Source organism: Phoca vitulina, unplaced genomic scaffold (genome assembly GCF_004348235.1).
Source record: "Phoca vitulina isolate PV1807 unplaced genomic scaffold, GSC_HSeal_1.0 scaffold21, whole genome shotgun sequence".
In the NCBI taxonomy this organism is placed as follows: Eukaryota; Metazoa; Chordata; class Mammalia; order Carnivora; family Phocidae; genus Phoca; species Phoca vitulina.
The window spans coordinates 32,130,322-32,145,426 of NW_022589724.1; the positions used below are offsets into that span (position 1 = coordinate 32,130,322).

Below are 15,105 nucleotides of genomic sequence, written 5' to 3' on the forward strand. Positions count from 1 at the left end.
TTTATTTATTTTTTTTTTTTAAGATTTTATTTATTTATTTGACACAGAGAGACACAGCGAGAGAAGGAACACAAGCAGGGGGAGAGGGAGAGGGAGAAGCAGGCTTCCCGCGGAGCAGGGAGCCCGATGTGGGGCTCGATCCCAGGACCCTGGGATCAGGACCTGAGCCGAAGGCAGACGCCCACTGGTCGGTTTAGGGACCTTTCTATGTAAGGCTGTGGTGCCAGGCCCCGGTGGGCATGGCGCTCTGTCCTAGCTTCCTGTGATCTGGGCCCGTGGTTTAGCCTTACACGCTGTGTTTTCAACATTCTGTGTCTCCCAACGCCTGTAAAATGCCAGTCCCGAGTATCTGTCACCATTACGGTGTGGTTACACTGGTGACTGGATAGGGTTCCTACCTTGGTCCCCTAGGGGTGGTTTGCTCGGATGCAGATGGTGGGCATTGGTATCAAGAGCCAAATGTTGGTCCAAGGACGGGGGTATCCTCTATGAGGAGCTCCTCCACTCCTGACTTAAAGAGCGATAAGTAGTTGCTCAAATTTGCAAAAAAATGGAAGTGGTCCCTCAACGCGGAGTGAGAGGTTGGCCTGTGCCTTTGCCCATTCCGTGAAGTTGGCCGGGTCAGCCTTCCAGTTGTCTGGTGGGGATGGACTCCCACACAGCCAGCAGTTCTGAGCACGGACTGGTGTGGCTGTGGAAGCTTTTAACAGGCGGAAGGCTGCCTTTTTGCTCCCAAATGTGGGTGCTGGGGGTGCCGGCAGAAAGGAGTTACACACAGACAAACGAGTCTGATGGGCAGAAGGCCAAGGCGGCCCGTAGGGCTAACGCTAGGAGAATAGAGGAGCAGGGGTGCCTGGGTGGCTCAGTTGGTTGGGCGTCCAACTCGTGGTTTCGGCTCAGGTCGTGATCTCAGGGTCATGGGATCGAGCCCCATGTCAGGCTCTGCATTCGGTTGGGAGTCTGCTTGAAAGATTCTCTCCCTCTGCTCCCCCCCAACTGGTGCACACGCTCACTCTCTCTCTCTCACACACATAAATGAATACATAAATCTTAAAAAAGAAATAAAGGAGGAGCAAAACCACGGCTTCTGTCAGGGTTCCCACTCCTGGGGAGACACTGCATATAATCCTATGGCAAGGATGAAAGGCAAGAAAGCACCTAAAGCTATGAATGACCAAGAAAAGCTAATAGTCATTACCTATCTGGCATCAAGGAAAGGTCTGGATTTTTCCTGAAAAGGAGCTTCAAATCTTTTAGAGGTTCATCTCCTATGGAGTCAGGCCTATTCCCTGGGGTGTATTCCTAATCCTTAACAGGACCGTGGGCGGCAGAGTTGGCCATGGAAGTCCTGTCTCCTGGGTGAGCTCCCTGTGGTGCCTTTTGCGGAGGTCCTTCGCTTTTCCTACCTTTCCTGAAGATGGTGGTTTCCAGGCACAGTGCAAATGGTATTGGATCCCCAGCACCTTGGAGACTCCTGGAGGGGCTGTTGTCACTTTGTAGGTTCCGTGGGATCCCAACCCGGGGAATTGTCACACTCTTTGTTACTTCCGAGGCTTGCTCTGCCCTACAGGGAGAGGCCTCTACCCGGTTAGTAAGGGTGTCTGTGCAGACTAGGAGAGAGCGGATTCCTCGAGATCTGAGCATGTGGGTGAAACCCATTTGCCAGGCCTCCCCAGGGTAGCTTCCCTTTAGCTGTACGCTGGCGGGGGCTCTTCTTCTAGTGCAAAAGATCTTGGGAGCCATTTTCAGGAGGCTGTCCAGAGTCTCCTCCGGTCCCCTAGGAGATTTTTGTAACTTTTTTCTAATGTCAGAAGTAGACTGGGCGAGGGGCACCTGGGTGGCTCAGTTGGTGAAGCCTCTGCCTTCCGCTCAGGTCATGATGTCAGGGTCCTGGGATTGAGTCCCGCGTCAGGCTCCCTGCTCAGGGGGGAGTCAGCTTCCTCCTCTGCCTCTGTGCTCTCTCTCTCGATCTCTCTCAAGGAAATAAATAAAATCTCTATATATAACGAAAAGAAGTAGACTGGGTGATAAATTTGTCCTTAAGAATAAGCTGCCCCTGGTAATTATCAGGGTGTAGGTTGGTAAGTTTAATAGTTTAATCAGGGCCTCTCAGAACTTTTCCAATAAGTCTGAGGGGGTTCCTCTCCTTGCTTGACCTGAGAAAGTTGGGCATAATTAAGAGGTCTGTCACAAGTGTGCTTGAGACCCTCAGTAATGCATTGAAAGAAATGTCTGGTCCTCCATCTCCCTTCCTCAGTGACTCCCCCCCCTCCACCCCCCCGATCATTAGTTGGGACGGCCTGGCTCCCAGTGGGACGTGGAAGGGTGTCAGCCTCCTCTAGAGGTTCTCTTTCTTCTATTCCTTGTGTGGAGTCTGCCCCTGGTCTCGGGCCTCCCCCGTCTGAGGGGAGCTCGGATTCAGGCTGGATTCCAAGGAGGGCTTGGGTTTCCCATTGTCCACTGCTCATCTCCATAAATCACAGCCATCCGTATGGCTGATCCTTTTCAGAGGTAGAGAGGGTCTGATTCAGGAGCATACTATCTCTCCAGGTAAGATGGAAGACCTGGCTGTCTTCTATGGGGACCTCAATATACTCATCAGGATCATCCAAACATTTTCCCATGTACTTTTTTATTTGCTTCAACTCCTGGAGCAAGAAGGTGTGGGAGACGCGCGCGGGGTCCCTCTGTCATTGGGGGCTGTTCCTGCAAGGGGAGCAGAGAGAGGTGACAGGGTGCTTGAGGCTCTGGTTTGTATGGAGGGGGTGCGCTATGCTTTGGTGGAGCAGCTCCCTGTCTGTTTGGTCAAGATCTGACTTCTCCTTTTGATGTCCCTCCCTTGTTCCAATCTGTTGCACCACGGCCAGAGGGACTGGGTCGTTCACATATTTCCTATACGAGCCAGTGCTACCCCGAAGGGTGAAGAGAGCCCACGCGTAGGAACCTCAGACCATTTGCCTTGTTTTTTTAACAGAAGAGGTCCAATTGCAGAATGGTGCCATGGTTCATGCTTCCCTCAGGAGGCCGTTTTCTCCATCTTCCAGTTGGTTCTCGGGCCATGCACAGGTGCAGAGAATAGCAAGAATTTCTTTTGAGGGTCAGCTGTTGAGGATGCACTCCAGGGGAGTGTGAGCTGTGGGGGGCGTATTCCCCATCTACCAAATAAGGAGGCACTCCTGGGCGCCCACAAGAGTCTCCAAATCTTGAGTGGGGCCTGAGCAGGACGTCTCCTGCCACCCCTGTCCCCTCCTATCTCTGCGTCTAGGAGCAGGGTTGAGGCACGTCTGGGTTGGAGCCACTCTGCACCCATGTGGCCTTTGTTTCCTGTGTCCTCTTCCAGAGTTAGGGTTGGCCTGTGTGCAGTGAGCTTCTCCCCACTTTTCCTTTTCCAGAGTTAGGGTTGGCCTGTGTGCAGTGAGCTTCTCCCCCCTAGATCCTCAGGTGCACAGCCCATGGCACTTCCCGGAGGGTATCTGCCAACCATTGCCACAAAATTATCATCGGCAGACTGAGTTCTCTCCCCGACTTAGAGCTCCAGATGAGAGCTCGGGGTGTGTGATCCGATTTAGGACCCCGCTCTGGTGGCATTCCCTGAGGGAGGCGAATCACGGATGGCCCCATTTGCCCCATCTGCATCCCCTCCGGCTACCCTACCTGGAGACGAGCCTACGCCAATAACAGGAGCAAAACGCCACCTGCAGAGGGTGTAATGAGCCTTCGCCAGGCAGAAGACCGGAGGCGGGACCGTGGGCCAGAAGGGGCCACAGGTGTCATCTATGGTCCCAGAGACGCCCCCATCTATCACCCGGTGCATGATCTCAGGAAAAAACTCGGGGTCAAAGGGATCCAGGGAAAAGCGGGGACCTGTTCGCCATGGCTCAGGAAAGAGAGAGAGACTGAAATCTCCTCAAGGCACAGGCACTGGGGATTACAAGCGACCTCTGTTCCAAGGCTCCAGGCACCACAGGCCAAGGGGAGGAGAGAAAGCGAGGACATGGAGAGGAGATCGCTCTGCTCCGCACACTGCTCTCTCGGGATTCGCGTCAGCGGTCCCCTGGGTCGGGTCGCCCGTGGTCAGGTCACTGTTGTTCCTTTTGCTTTTGGATGCCACCAAAGAGTAGCCTTGGCCAGGAACCCTCAGGCGTCGGGAGGGGGCGCTCCTTCCCATCGAACAGCCTCCTAAGCCCTGACCCTGGACAGAGCCAACATTCCCCGCTCGGGGGGGACAGGACGATTCGCACAGTCCAGGTCCAGCAAGCCTGATGGAGCCTTCAGAACGGCGGCCGCGCGGGCTGACTGATTCCCGTTGTGTTCCAGCTCTCCAGAGCAACTTTTATAGGGCGGAGATGGCCCGAGAAGGGAAAGGAGGAGAAAAAAAGTGCCTTTGTCGCGGTATTTCTCACCCTCCCTGCGATCCCAGACGAGCCCCCAGAGAATGTCCCCAGCGCCCGCGAGCATCCTCCGGATCCGTGTCCGAGGGCGCTGGGGGAAGGAGAGTCCCAGACACGGCGGCAGCTTTACTGAGCAGAAAGAAGGGCTCCTGCCGGGGCGGGCGGGGCGGGGGGGATGGGGGCAGCGCAGCCCGGCAGGGCCTGGTCCAGGGGGTTTAGGAGCCTTCTCTGGGCAGCAGCCCCTGGTGACCGTTTTCCCACTGGTCAGTTTAGGGGCTTTTCTATGTAAGGCTGTGATGCCGGGACCCGGTGGGCATGGCGCTCTGTCCTAGATTCCTGTGATCCGGGCCCGTGGTTTAGCCTTACACACTCTATTTTCAACGTTCTGTGTCTTCTTTAGGCCTCTTGTGGATTCTTTGCCCGGTGGCTGTGTGTCCGGTTTTCGGCATACAGAGCCTGACCCACAGATGCTTGTTGGTGCGGCCTTGCTCACACCCAGCTCCCTGATGACCTATCGATTCCTCAGCTCCTATCAGTATGACTTTTTGCTTAATTCAACAGCAGACCTGGTTTTTAATTGCTATTCGTAATTGTTATGCATATCAACATTTTCTCTGAACTGTGGGACCAAAACAGAGAAGAAAGGAAGTGGGTCACAGAGCAGACACGAGTCAGCAAGTCACTGGCCTGGTCAAATTCTTGTGTTTCAGGCCTCTTGGCTCTTCTGCAGCCCAGGCAGAGGGAGGGCATGTGCAAAGGCCCTGAGGTAGAAGGGCAAGCACGTGGGAAGAACAGCTGGAGCAGAGTGAGCCAGGGGAAGAGAGGGAGCCCAGAACCAGCGGGGAGGAGGTCTGGGTGGGGCCTCACTAGTCAGGCTGCAGACTAGGGCCTGCTCAGGGCGCCTCATAAACCCCACAGACCGGGCATTTACTGAACGGCAGACATTCGTTTCTCACTGTTCAGGAGGCTGGACGTTCCAGGTCAGGGTACGCAGGGTCAGCTTCCAGTGAGGCCCACTCCCTGGTTTGTGGACAGCCGGCCACCTTCCCGCCGTGTCCTCCTGGGGCCCTTCCTCTGTGTGTGCTCGTGGACAGAGGGAGAGCGAGCTCTCTGGGGCCTCTTCCCATGAGGGCACTAATACCAGGGTGGGGCCCTGCCCACATGACCCCATCAAACCCTGACCATCTCCCAAAGCTACCTCCTAGCACCAGCACTCTGGGGGTTAAGGCTTCAACGTATGAATTCTGGGGAGACACAGTTCAGTCCACAGCAAACACCCAAAGCCACCTGGAGGGACTGTGCCCCTCCCTCCCCAGGGGCAAGTCCCACCGTCACAACTCTACCCCGGGGCCTGTGTGTCCCCATCCAGGCGCTGAGGGAGCCAGAGGGGGGCTCTCTGGGGCAGCCAGTGGGGGTGCATGTGGCCCCACTGAGCGGCCTTTGGGGTTCTCCTGTTCCCTCCTCGGCCAGCAGGAGGCCAGTCACCTGCTCTGGGGTGTGCTGGCCGAACCCCCCGTCCTGCCGTGGGGATCCCTTTTCCTCAGGTCTCATCAGACAGGTGGCAGCAGGGTGTCCTTCCCCACGGGGGCAAGGCAGGCTGGTGCCGCTGACACCGTGAGCCCCACTGGAGGCCAGTCAGAATGGCCGCATACTACTTCACCCCAAACCTGCTCTGGGGTGACATCAAGCCAGCCGTGGCACCCGGCCTAGCCCAGCATGGAGAGACTGCACCACTTCAATGCACATGTCGATTGTAAAATGCAGCCAGATTCAGAAGCATTAAAACAAGGTGTGTGGGGGATTGTATCTTAGAATCCGAGAAATGGGGCAGCATCGCAACTTCTGCTGGTTTTCCAGGCCCTGCTCCAAGTCCCACGACAGCCCCTGGCACCCCCCCGCCCCGGTCTGCAAGAGGCATCTGCCCTCCCTCCGTGGGCGCGCAGGCCGGGCGACGGTGCTGCTAAGGTGGAAACACGCAGCTGAGGGGGATTGTCAGATCCTCCGACACAAGGATGCTCTCTGATTTCACAGGCTTTCGACAGTGGGGAGGCCTGCATCTCAGAGCTGATACAGTGAGGGATTGGTGTTCCTGTTTTACAGAGGGGGAAACTGAAGCTCGGGGGCCCAAGTACTGTGGTTAAGGGCACACGGCACAAATTCGACAGTGGGGGTCTCCACCCTGGGGGCCCCTGGGGCTCAGGAGGGGCCGGGCAAAGGCGCAGCTCCTTCCTGGCCCCGGAGGGCAGAGCCGCTGAGTCTTTTCTGCACCCCACCGACGGGGCAGGCTCTGCACGGGGCAGAGAGAGGAACCCAGCTGCAGCCCAGACTCCGGAGCAGGCCCTGCCCTCCAGCTGCCGTTTGGTGTCCAGGCGGTGCTGCTCAGGAACACCACACATTCTCAGGAAAACTTCTAGAAGGAGGATTATTCCAGAGCACTGCCACGCACCAGGGACGGAGCCTGGTGGGGACAATCCTGTGTGTCCTCACAATAAGGAGAGCGGGGACGGTGGACACGGAGGCAGGGGGATGGGGGTCCCTGCCACGCCCCCAGGAGGAGGTGGAGAGCAGGACTGGGGACGGACTCTGAGCATCACAGCGGCCCCGCTGGGCCATGTTACAGCCTGGGCGGACGCAGCGTTGGACGGAGGGCCACGGGTGCAGGGGTGTGTGAGCACGGGCCCACGATCCTGTCCTTGTGCCCCAAACCTCTCGTCCCATATGCAAACACCACCGCCAGCTCCCAGCTGTGCTCACGGGGATGTGGGAGGGCCATTGCTGGGGGCAAAGGTACGCTGTTGGGGGACAAATGGAGAGGAACAGCTTGGGGTTTGATGCCTGGCAGAGGGTGGGCCATGTGGGACTTGCAGACCTTCTTCTGGGGCCAGGATGCTGCCTGGGGAGCCGGCACGGACAAGTCTGACCTCCTCAACTGGGTTTGCTTGGGTGCTCATCCAACAGCCAGACAACCTGGCCCCGGTGGACCAGCTGCTCACTCACCTCCCACCCCGGGGGGCCAGGTGCCCCGGGCACAGGACGGCACCACCCTGACGGCGCCGCGATGTTCCCCCGGAGCACACGCAGCCGTCGCTGCTCCAAACCTGCCCTCCTGGCCCTCAGCTGTATTTTATAGGAGCGGCTGTTACGGCCACTCAGGGTAAGGGACGAAAAGGCCCCGTAAGCTGGTCTGGTGGTCTGGGATTTGAAGGACTGAAGGCGCATTCGGGGGCATTTTATGCAGGAGGGTACAGTGCAGGGCAGCTGAAAGAGACAGATCACTGGAAAATTAAATGTGGGTTTTAACTGGGAAATAATCACTTCCTGTGAAAGATAATGACTTCTCTGGAGGCTGGTATCAAGATTTATCGGCCCACGAGGTTAGTAGGGACTGGAGCCAAGGCGCGTGAGGCCCTGGCAGCCGCAGTCCTGGTGTGGAATTTCGCCGGCTCCATAGACCCGAACGCTAGAGCCGCGCTCACACTCGTGGGGCCGGCTGAGACTGAGGGCATCGGACACCATCACGGTGCTGAGCTGAACAATCCAAGTTACTGTAGAGCGCGGCTTCTCGTGGACCCCGCTGTCCTGGGCGCGGCGTGTCTCCAGCCGGCACCTGGGGAAGGTCGTTTGGGAGGGTCCAGCTGGGAGCACAGCCACCCCACGGCGACCAGAAAGGGGGCGATCGAGTTTGAGGCAAATCTGCAGGGTTTTGATGCGGGAGATTTATTACCATGCCAAACGCGTGTGTGTAAAATACATAACTCCTCTCACACGGCCTCGTAAATCCAAAAGGGTCAGCAATAAATAGAGAAAAGTAAAAAATTACAGACTAATTTGTTCAGAAAACTAGAAGGAAATCAATAAGAGAGCTGTAGCTCAGAAGCTGGTTGGAAACTGTGTCTACAGAGCGGAACACCTCCCCCCACCCCCTATCCAAGCCTCTCCTGGGCGAAGGCAGTGTGAAGTGTCTTAGCCCGTGCCTCCCCGAGCCCTGAGCCAGGATGAGCCAGCGTGTGACAAGGGTGGGTCTGGCCAGCAGCCGGCCTGGACGCGCGGCTGCCCCAGAGCTGGGGCCTGATGGAGGGCTGCCTGGAGGAGGCCCTTCCCCAGAGCTAGAAGGTGGAGGGTGCAGGCCGACCTCGGGGCTCTGCCAGGCCAGCTTTGGAGACGTCTCCCACCTAACCTGCAAGTCGTGAAAATCTGGGTCTTCCCAGGGGTCCATAAATGCAGTCAAGCGGCTGAGTTCCTCTCGTAAAGCTGGGGAAGCCTGAGGCCCTGGATGGGAGGAGCCAAGTCCTGAAGGATCAGCACCCTGCCAACACCCCTGAAGACCACCTGTGTCCCCGAGGGCTCATCCAACACTGACGGCCACCAGGGAAGGGGCTCTGGTGTCTTCCAGAAGGTGTCCTGAGCGCTCAGGGAGGCCTCGGCCCACCTACAGCCAGAGGACAGACCGAGGCTTGGCCGGTGAGCTTTGGCCCTTGAGCTGGCCGCTCCTCTAATCTGCACAGGTGGGCTGCCCCACACGCAGGCCTGGGTGTCAGCAACCAGCAGAGCTGGGGGTGTGAGTGCAGACGTGCCCCCCGCCCACCACCACCCCGGGCTGCCCCACGTCCCCAGAACCGCGCTCTCTCCCCTGGCCTTTCCGGATGGCTCTCCGTCCTAGCAGGTGGTCTCGCGGCCTGGCGCCCGGTTCAGCCTGGGAACTGCTCCCCTCCCAGCTGCTCCAGACTGTTCGCTCTCAAATCCGTGACTTCCGCATCCGTCCTGGGCCAGCCAGCCTCCGGACACTGCCCGCACAACCCTTCACCTTCCTGCCTCTTGAACTCTGTGGAACAGGGACCCTTTCAGGTGCCTCTGGAAGCAGTGGACCCAACGTCCAGAAGAATGCAGAGCCCACTGCACTTGACGTCACGCCAGCGCCTGGTCCTCGGCCTACCATCGGGTGACCACCCTCACGGCCAGCGGCAGGTGGCTATTCTGAATGGCGGCTCTGCCCTCGGGGGTCCAGGCTTCCGGAGCCTCCCGCATGTGCCAGCACACGCAAGCACACGCAGGCACAATGACACAGCAACGTCACAGGGGTCTGTGTGTCACCGCGGGCCCTGCACTGTCTCCTCAGGAGTCTCATCTGTCTCGGGGACATGCCGGGTCAGCCTCGGGGACACGCCAGGTCTTCCATTAGCGGGCCGCTGGCTGGGCCATCTCCGAGAGCACAGCCAGCGAGTCGCACAGGATCCTTCTGGTGAGCTGGCTGGAGACCAAATCTACCACCTCAGCTCTCTCCATGCCGGGTGCGTCCACCCAGCGGCCTGCGCCCAAAGCAGGAGCCGGGTCGCCCTGCCCGGTGCCAGACAGCCCCGTACCTCCAGCCGCCAACAACACTGGCAGACCCTCCCCGGCCTCGGAGGCCACTCTGGATGGGCTTGGGGGCTGCACTGGCAGCCTTGGGAGCCCCCCCACGGCATCACCTGCCCCCACACACAAGGGGGACCCTAGCCAGCGAGCTGGCTCAGACCACTGGCTGCCCACAGCCTGGGCTCCCTCATCACAACACGATTCACCCAATTTGTCCCTAAGGCTTCCACCCTGTCTGCCCACCTCCAGGCAGAGCCCTGATTCCTGGGGCCCCGGGGACAGCGGCTCAGGCAGGCCCTCCTCAGACAAGGAGGGCAACTCCCCAGTTTTGATGGAGGCATCCTCCCCGGGGGAGCCCAGCGAGCCCCCAGGAGACATGGCATCTTCAGGTGGGGGAGGGAAGTCTTCTGAGTGGAGGCTGGTGGCGTTGGCCTCCCTCTCTGCTGGGAGGGTAGGAGGCAGAGGAGGGAGGCTGGCATCCCTGTGGGTGGAGGATGGAAGGTCAGCACTGCCGTAGGACAGCACGTTGTCCACGGGGGACAGGATCTCAGGCAAGACCCCACTGGCCAGGGTGGAGCAGGCTTCCTCTGGGGCAGGGGAGTCAGGGGAGTCTCCCCTCCCCCTACACCCAGGCGCCCAGCCCTCGGGTGTCCGGGCTACCAGACCGCCAGCGTCCCTAGGAGGAGCCCTCAGGTTCACGGGGACTTCATGCTCAGACCAGGCCTGTTGGGGTTTCCCGTCATTGGATAGTCTCAGGTCAGCGTCCCCGGGCCCCTGTGGGCAGCCATCTGAGGCCTGCAGAGGCCCAGTGTCTCCTCCTTCACCAAAATCCACCGCTTCGGATGCCAAGGACCCCGAGGGAGAGGAAAGGGGCAGGTCTAAGTCACTGGAGGAAGATTTGGATGGGAGTGCCATGCAGGCAGCCTCCCGTGACACCTGTTTGGCTCTTCCTGTATTTAATCCACTGATCAGGCTCCCACTGGTTCCAGAAGCTTCCTGCCCCTCCCCAAGGCCCAAGGAAGGAGGTGCAGAGCAGGGCACCCCGCCACTTTCCAGGTGGGATGAGCCTCCCGCAGGGGAGGAGCGCCCCGAGGCGGGCTCAGCACCAGTGCCCGGCTCCAGCAGGTTCTCCTCGTCCCAGAGCTCGCTGGACGCCTCTGACAGCTCTGACCCTGACCTCGAAGAGGGGGCATCTGGGAGAGGCAGCAGCCAGCCTGCCTGCTGGGGGCCTCTGCCTGGCTCTGGGCCTCCTGCGTCCACGGGGGAGCCGCGCCGGGGACCAGCCCCGCTGCCCTCCACCCTCTCCCGGGCCACCTGCCCCCCACCGCGGTGGAGCCCCCAGGAGTCCTGAGGAGAGAACTCCCCAGACCAGCCAGGGTCTGCGTCGGGGGGGTCCCCAGCTTCCCAGTCTGACAGGGAAAGCTGCACCAGAGTGGCGGACACCTTCTGAAACTCCTGAAGAGAGCGGCAGGACGGCCCACTCACAGAGGAGGAGGCACGGGACCCCGAGCAGCTCCGGGGAGCGGACTCAGACTCAGACTCGGGGCCCAGCTCCAGGGGGCTGCCCGCACGTGGGCTGGGTGGCGCGGGAGCTGCAGAGAGAGGGGGTTTGGGGGTGAGGCCCACAGTCCTCACACTCTGTCACCCCTGCGGCAAGGGCCAAGCGGCAGCCCACACCCCATGGCCCCTAAGCCAGGGGCCCAAAACCAGAAAAGCCCAGACAGGTGGAAGAAATGCCCACAGCGTCAGCGTGGCTGAGCCCCCAACTACACTCAGCACCACACGGAAGGGAATCACGTCTGGACATGTCCAGCCTCAGAGCTGCCGCTGCCCGCAGAGACTGAGAGGCTGGCCCTGACCGAGGAGCCAGTCTCGGATGACCCTTAAGTGAGGATTTGTTGTTCCTTGTGCAAGGTGGGGCCTTTGGGGGGGGGGGATCACCTGGAGCAGCGGTCAGCGGGGTGGCTTCCGGCCGAGAGAAGGGGTCGCAGGGGTCCTCCTGCCAACAGCTCTCTATCCTGTAGGCATATTTATGGGCATGTCCCGGGGGCTCCCCGGAGAGGGCCCCATCCCCCCAGCCTCCTTCTCACAGCTCAGGGCCTCTGCATGGCCTTCAACTACCTCATTAGCTTGACAACCGGCCTGCCAGGCATCTGCCCCACTAGGGAAGGACCGCCAGAGCACAGGACTCCCCGGGTGGGGGCAAGGGGCCCTGTGTTTAGGGGTTCTGGCCTCAGTCCCTGCTGGATCAGGTCTCTGGGGGTGTTGCCATCTGAGAGGCTCGGAGGCTCAGAGGCCCTGGAAGGGCCCCTCCTGCTGCCCCCACCCCTGGGTCTTGGGCCAATTCACCAGGTGACATCTTTGTTTCCACAGAGGGAGTCAGACTCAGGAGGGCATGGGGAGGGCTAGGGGTGCACAGGGGGCCCAGGCCAGGACAAGGGGTGCCAGGAGGGAGTGAGGATCTCTCCGGGAGAGGACAGGCATCTCCATGTCCCAGAGCCCTGACTCCTGCCCAAGGGTCCCGCCGGCCCAGGCAGCCCTCCAAACCTCACACCTCTGTTCCCCTGACGGCCAGTTTTCCATCTGCTGGACCTCCTCCCTGGGGCTGTTGGCAAAATCCAGCCCCAATTCCGACCCTGCTGGGCTCATGCTGCCTTCAGCCACCTGCTGGAAATGTGTTGGAAGACCACAGCCGGGTTGTGGCATCGGTACGTGGATAAAGCTGCTGTGCTCCCGTGACTCCAGTAAGGAACAAAGACCATCCCCTTAAAGACAGCCCTGGAGACCCCCTCTTACCAGATTACCCGCCCCCTGTGGACTCCAAAGACCCCTCAACGGACGAATCCACCTGGGAAGGGCCAAACAGGCCCCATCCCATCCAAACCCTCATCTGGTGGACAGGGTGACACCCCCCATCCAAAACCACATGGTAGAACCCAACAAAGCAAGGCCAGGCCTCCACTCTGCCTGCAGAGGGTGCAGGGCCAAGCCTCGACTCACGCTGGCTTCCGGGGGGCTGCAGGGACCCCCTCTGCCCAGGGAGTGCCGGCCCTGGAGTTTCTGTGCACGGCTTTCCATCAGAGGCCGGGTCTTCTCCTCCGAGGACAAGGGCTGGGGGTTGGGCTGGGGGTCTCCTGTGAGGCAAAGGGACCATGAGCATTGCTGGGCACGGGCCACAGGACGTGGACGACACAGTGTCCAGGAATTCTGAAGCCACGTGAAACACTCAGCCTCGGGAAACAGGCCCACCACCTGAACTGGCCCCCGTATAGAGAGGGGGAGACTGAGGACAGGGAAGAGCACCCCTCGCTGGACCACCCACACTGCCCAGACAGGCCCACTGAACCCAGACATGGAGGAAGAGGTGGGGGACGGCCCGGTCGCACTGCTCGGGCGAGGCTCACCAGGATGCAGGTCTTTCTGACCTCAACCCGGTGCTGCCCCAAGTGGCCAGGGCCCACTGACAGGATGACCCTTGGTCCTCGGCTGCCTTGCCTGGTTACCTTGGCTCACAGGGCTCTGGCTCTCCGCCAGCCGGCCCCCAGCGTCAGGCCAGCTGCGGGCCACAGGCGTGTCCTCTCCACACACCGGCTTTGGAAGCAGCCGGGGACTATCTGTGGCTGAAGTGGCCTGGGGCGGGGTCCCGTCCTCCTGCCCGGTGGGGAGGCTGCAAGGCAGTGAGTGCAGAGGGCCTGTGACCGTCTGTCCGGGCTGTGCCCTCCCCGGGTGACGAGCCCTGACCAGGACACTCCCCGAGGGGGACAGCATGCGTCCAGGGCACAGCTGTGGACGGTGGCCGAGTGGGCAGCGCGCGGGTGAGGGAAAACAGGGCCTGGGCCCTGCCCAGCAGGCACCTTCCCAAGCGGGGGCCGTTGCCCCCAGATGGGGCCATTGCTGGGGGCTGACAGAGCACAGGCACAGGGCTGGGGCATGGCGGGGGGAGGCGTCTGTCCCGCAGCACAGGGTGTTCTGTCAAGATTTCTGCATGGAGACCGGCCACTGGGCCGACCTGAGCTCTGGGATGCCCAGCAGGTCGGAGGCCTGGATGCCACACGCCCAGACCCACTGCCATGCTCTGGGCACACGGACCGGCATCAAGAACCCCCCTCCCCCATCATCACAGCCTCAAGGAGGCAGCTGGGGGGCAAGGCTGCCGGGTCTCCTGACCCCTGGACTGAAGGTCAGTGTGGTGCGGAGGCCTGCTGGGACACGGCCGCCGCTCTCTGGCTTGCCTTGCTTCTGTTCACTACAACTGGGCAGAGCAGGCTGCCCCCCAGGGTGGCCCGAGCGTCTCCCCCGAGGCGGTCACACCCACATCGGGAGTGTGAACAGGGAGTGGGGTCATAGGGCCATCCCTAGTGCCTGTAATCTTGAGCCTTTTTGAAGGAGGAGACAACTCAGGGGCTGGAGCTCTGACTCTGGGGCAAGGACTGGGAGGCAGCTGTCCACACCAGGGTGTCCCAGATGCAGGCCCCTGCCTGGCCCCAGGAGCAAGGACGCAGAGCACGGAGCAAGGGGGCTGCTGCACCTAAGCCCATCACCCACCCCTCAGTGCCGCCTTGGGAGCAGGACAGGCTAAATAACCCAGAATGGGAGCCCCCTTGCCCGTTAAAAGGCTCATCGTCCCTCCCACCCCCTCCCCACACCCAGGGTCTTGGGCCAGGAGCCCTGGGGGGCGCTGAGTGCGGGGAGTGGCCCACGGGCACTAGCTCAAGGATGCACCTGGGCCCTGACCCACTCCGAGCTCTGCTGAGCTCCCCTTGTCGGAGCAAAAGAATGAAGTACCTCTGTTCTCTGCGTGGTGTGACCTCCAGCAAAAAGTCAAACATCTCTCTCAGTGAGGGAGGGAGTGGTTATGAAAAATCCGAAATTTTTCCTTCTTTGTACCCAGCTTCTCTGTTCCCTAACCCTCCAATAGTGACTATTGCCTCACTGGTGTGATGAGAAAAGCAAAGGAGGCCTCGCCCCCTAGGAGGACGGCTGGCTCCCACGGGGGCCCAGGCCTGCCCCCTGCCTGCGCTCACGGCCCCGCCCACACAGCCTTCCCAACGAGCTCCCGGCTACCGGGAGGGTGCAGTCAGCCTGGAAGCCTCTTCAGAGATCCCCGGGCCTGGCAATCCATAGCAACGTGAAGGGTAGATCAGTCCATGCTGAGACTGATTTGAGATGGGCTCTCACAGGGAAGCCAAGTGGGGCTCATGGCTGGGCAGCTGAGTGGGCCATGACCCCCTTGTGCGGTGGAGGCCTACAAAGGGTCCCGCCATGCGGGAAGAGGGCTGCCGGAGGCGCCGGGCCTCCCACAGGCAGGCAGGGGTCCCTGTGAAGGCCGCTCCTGGCGGGGGGCGGTGAGCCCCTCCCGGCG

The 15,105-nt window shown here is 60.5% G+C and overlaps 1 protein-coding gene across 1 annotated transcript in view; it reads right to left on the reverse strand.

Moving 5' to 3' along the window:
- Positions 1 to 9,566: 9,566 nt before the first annotated feature.
- The window catches only part of LOC116641372, a 40,962-nt gene continuing 35,423 nt past the window's right edge, over positions 9,567 to 15,105 (reverse strand). The window contains exons 19-23 of the mRNA XM_032419030.1: positions 13,247 to 13,394; positions 12,744 to 12,877; positions 12,296 to 12,407; positions 9,987 to 11,335; positions 9,567 to 9,725 (exon numbers count right to left, since the gene is read on the reverse strand). Coding sequence (XP_032274921.1) covers positions 9,567 to 9,725; positions 9,987 to 11,335; positions 12,296 to 12,407; positions 12,744 to 12,877; positions 13,247 to 13,394 — 1,902 coding nt within the window. The remainder of the gene's footprint in view (positions 9,726 to 9,986; positions 11,336 to 12,295; positions 12,408 to 12,743; positions 12,878 to 13,246; positions 13,395 to 15,105) is intronic.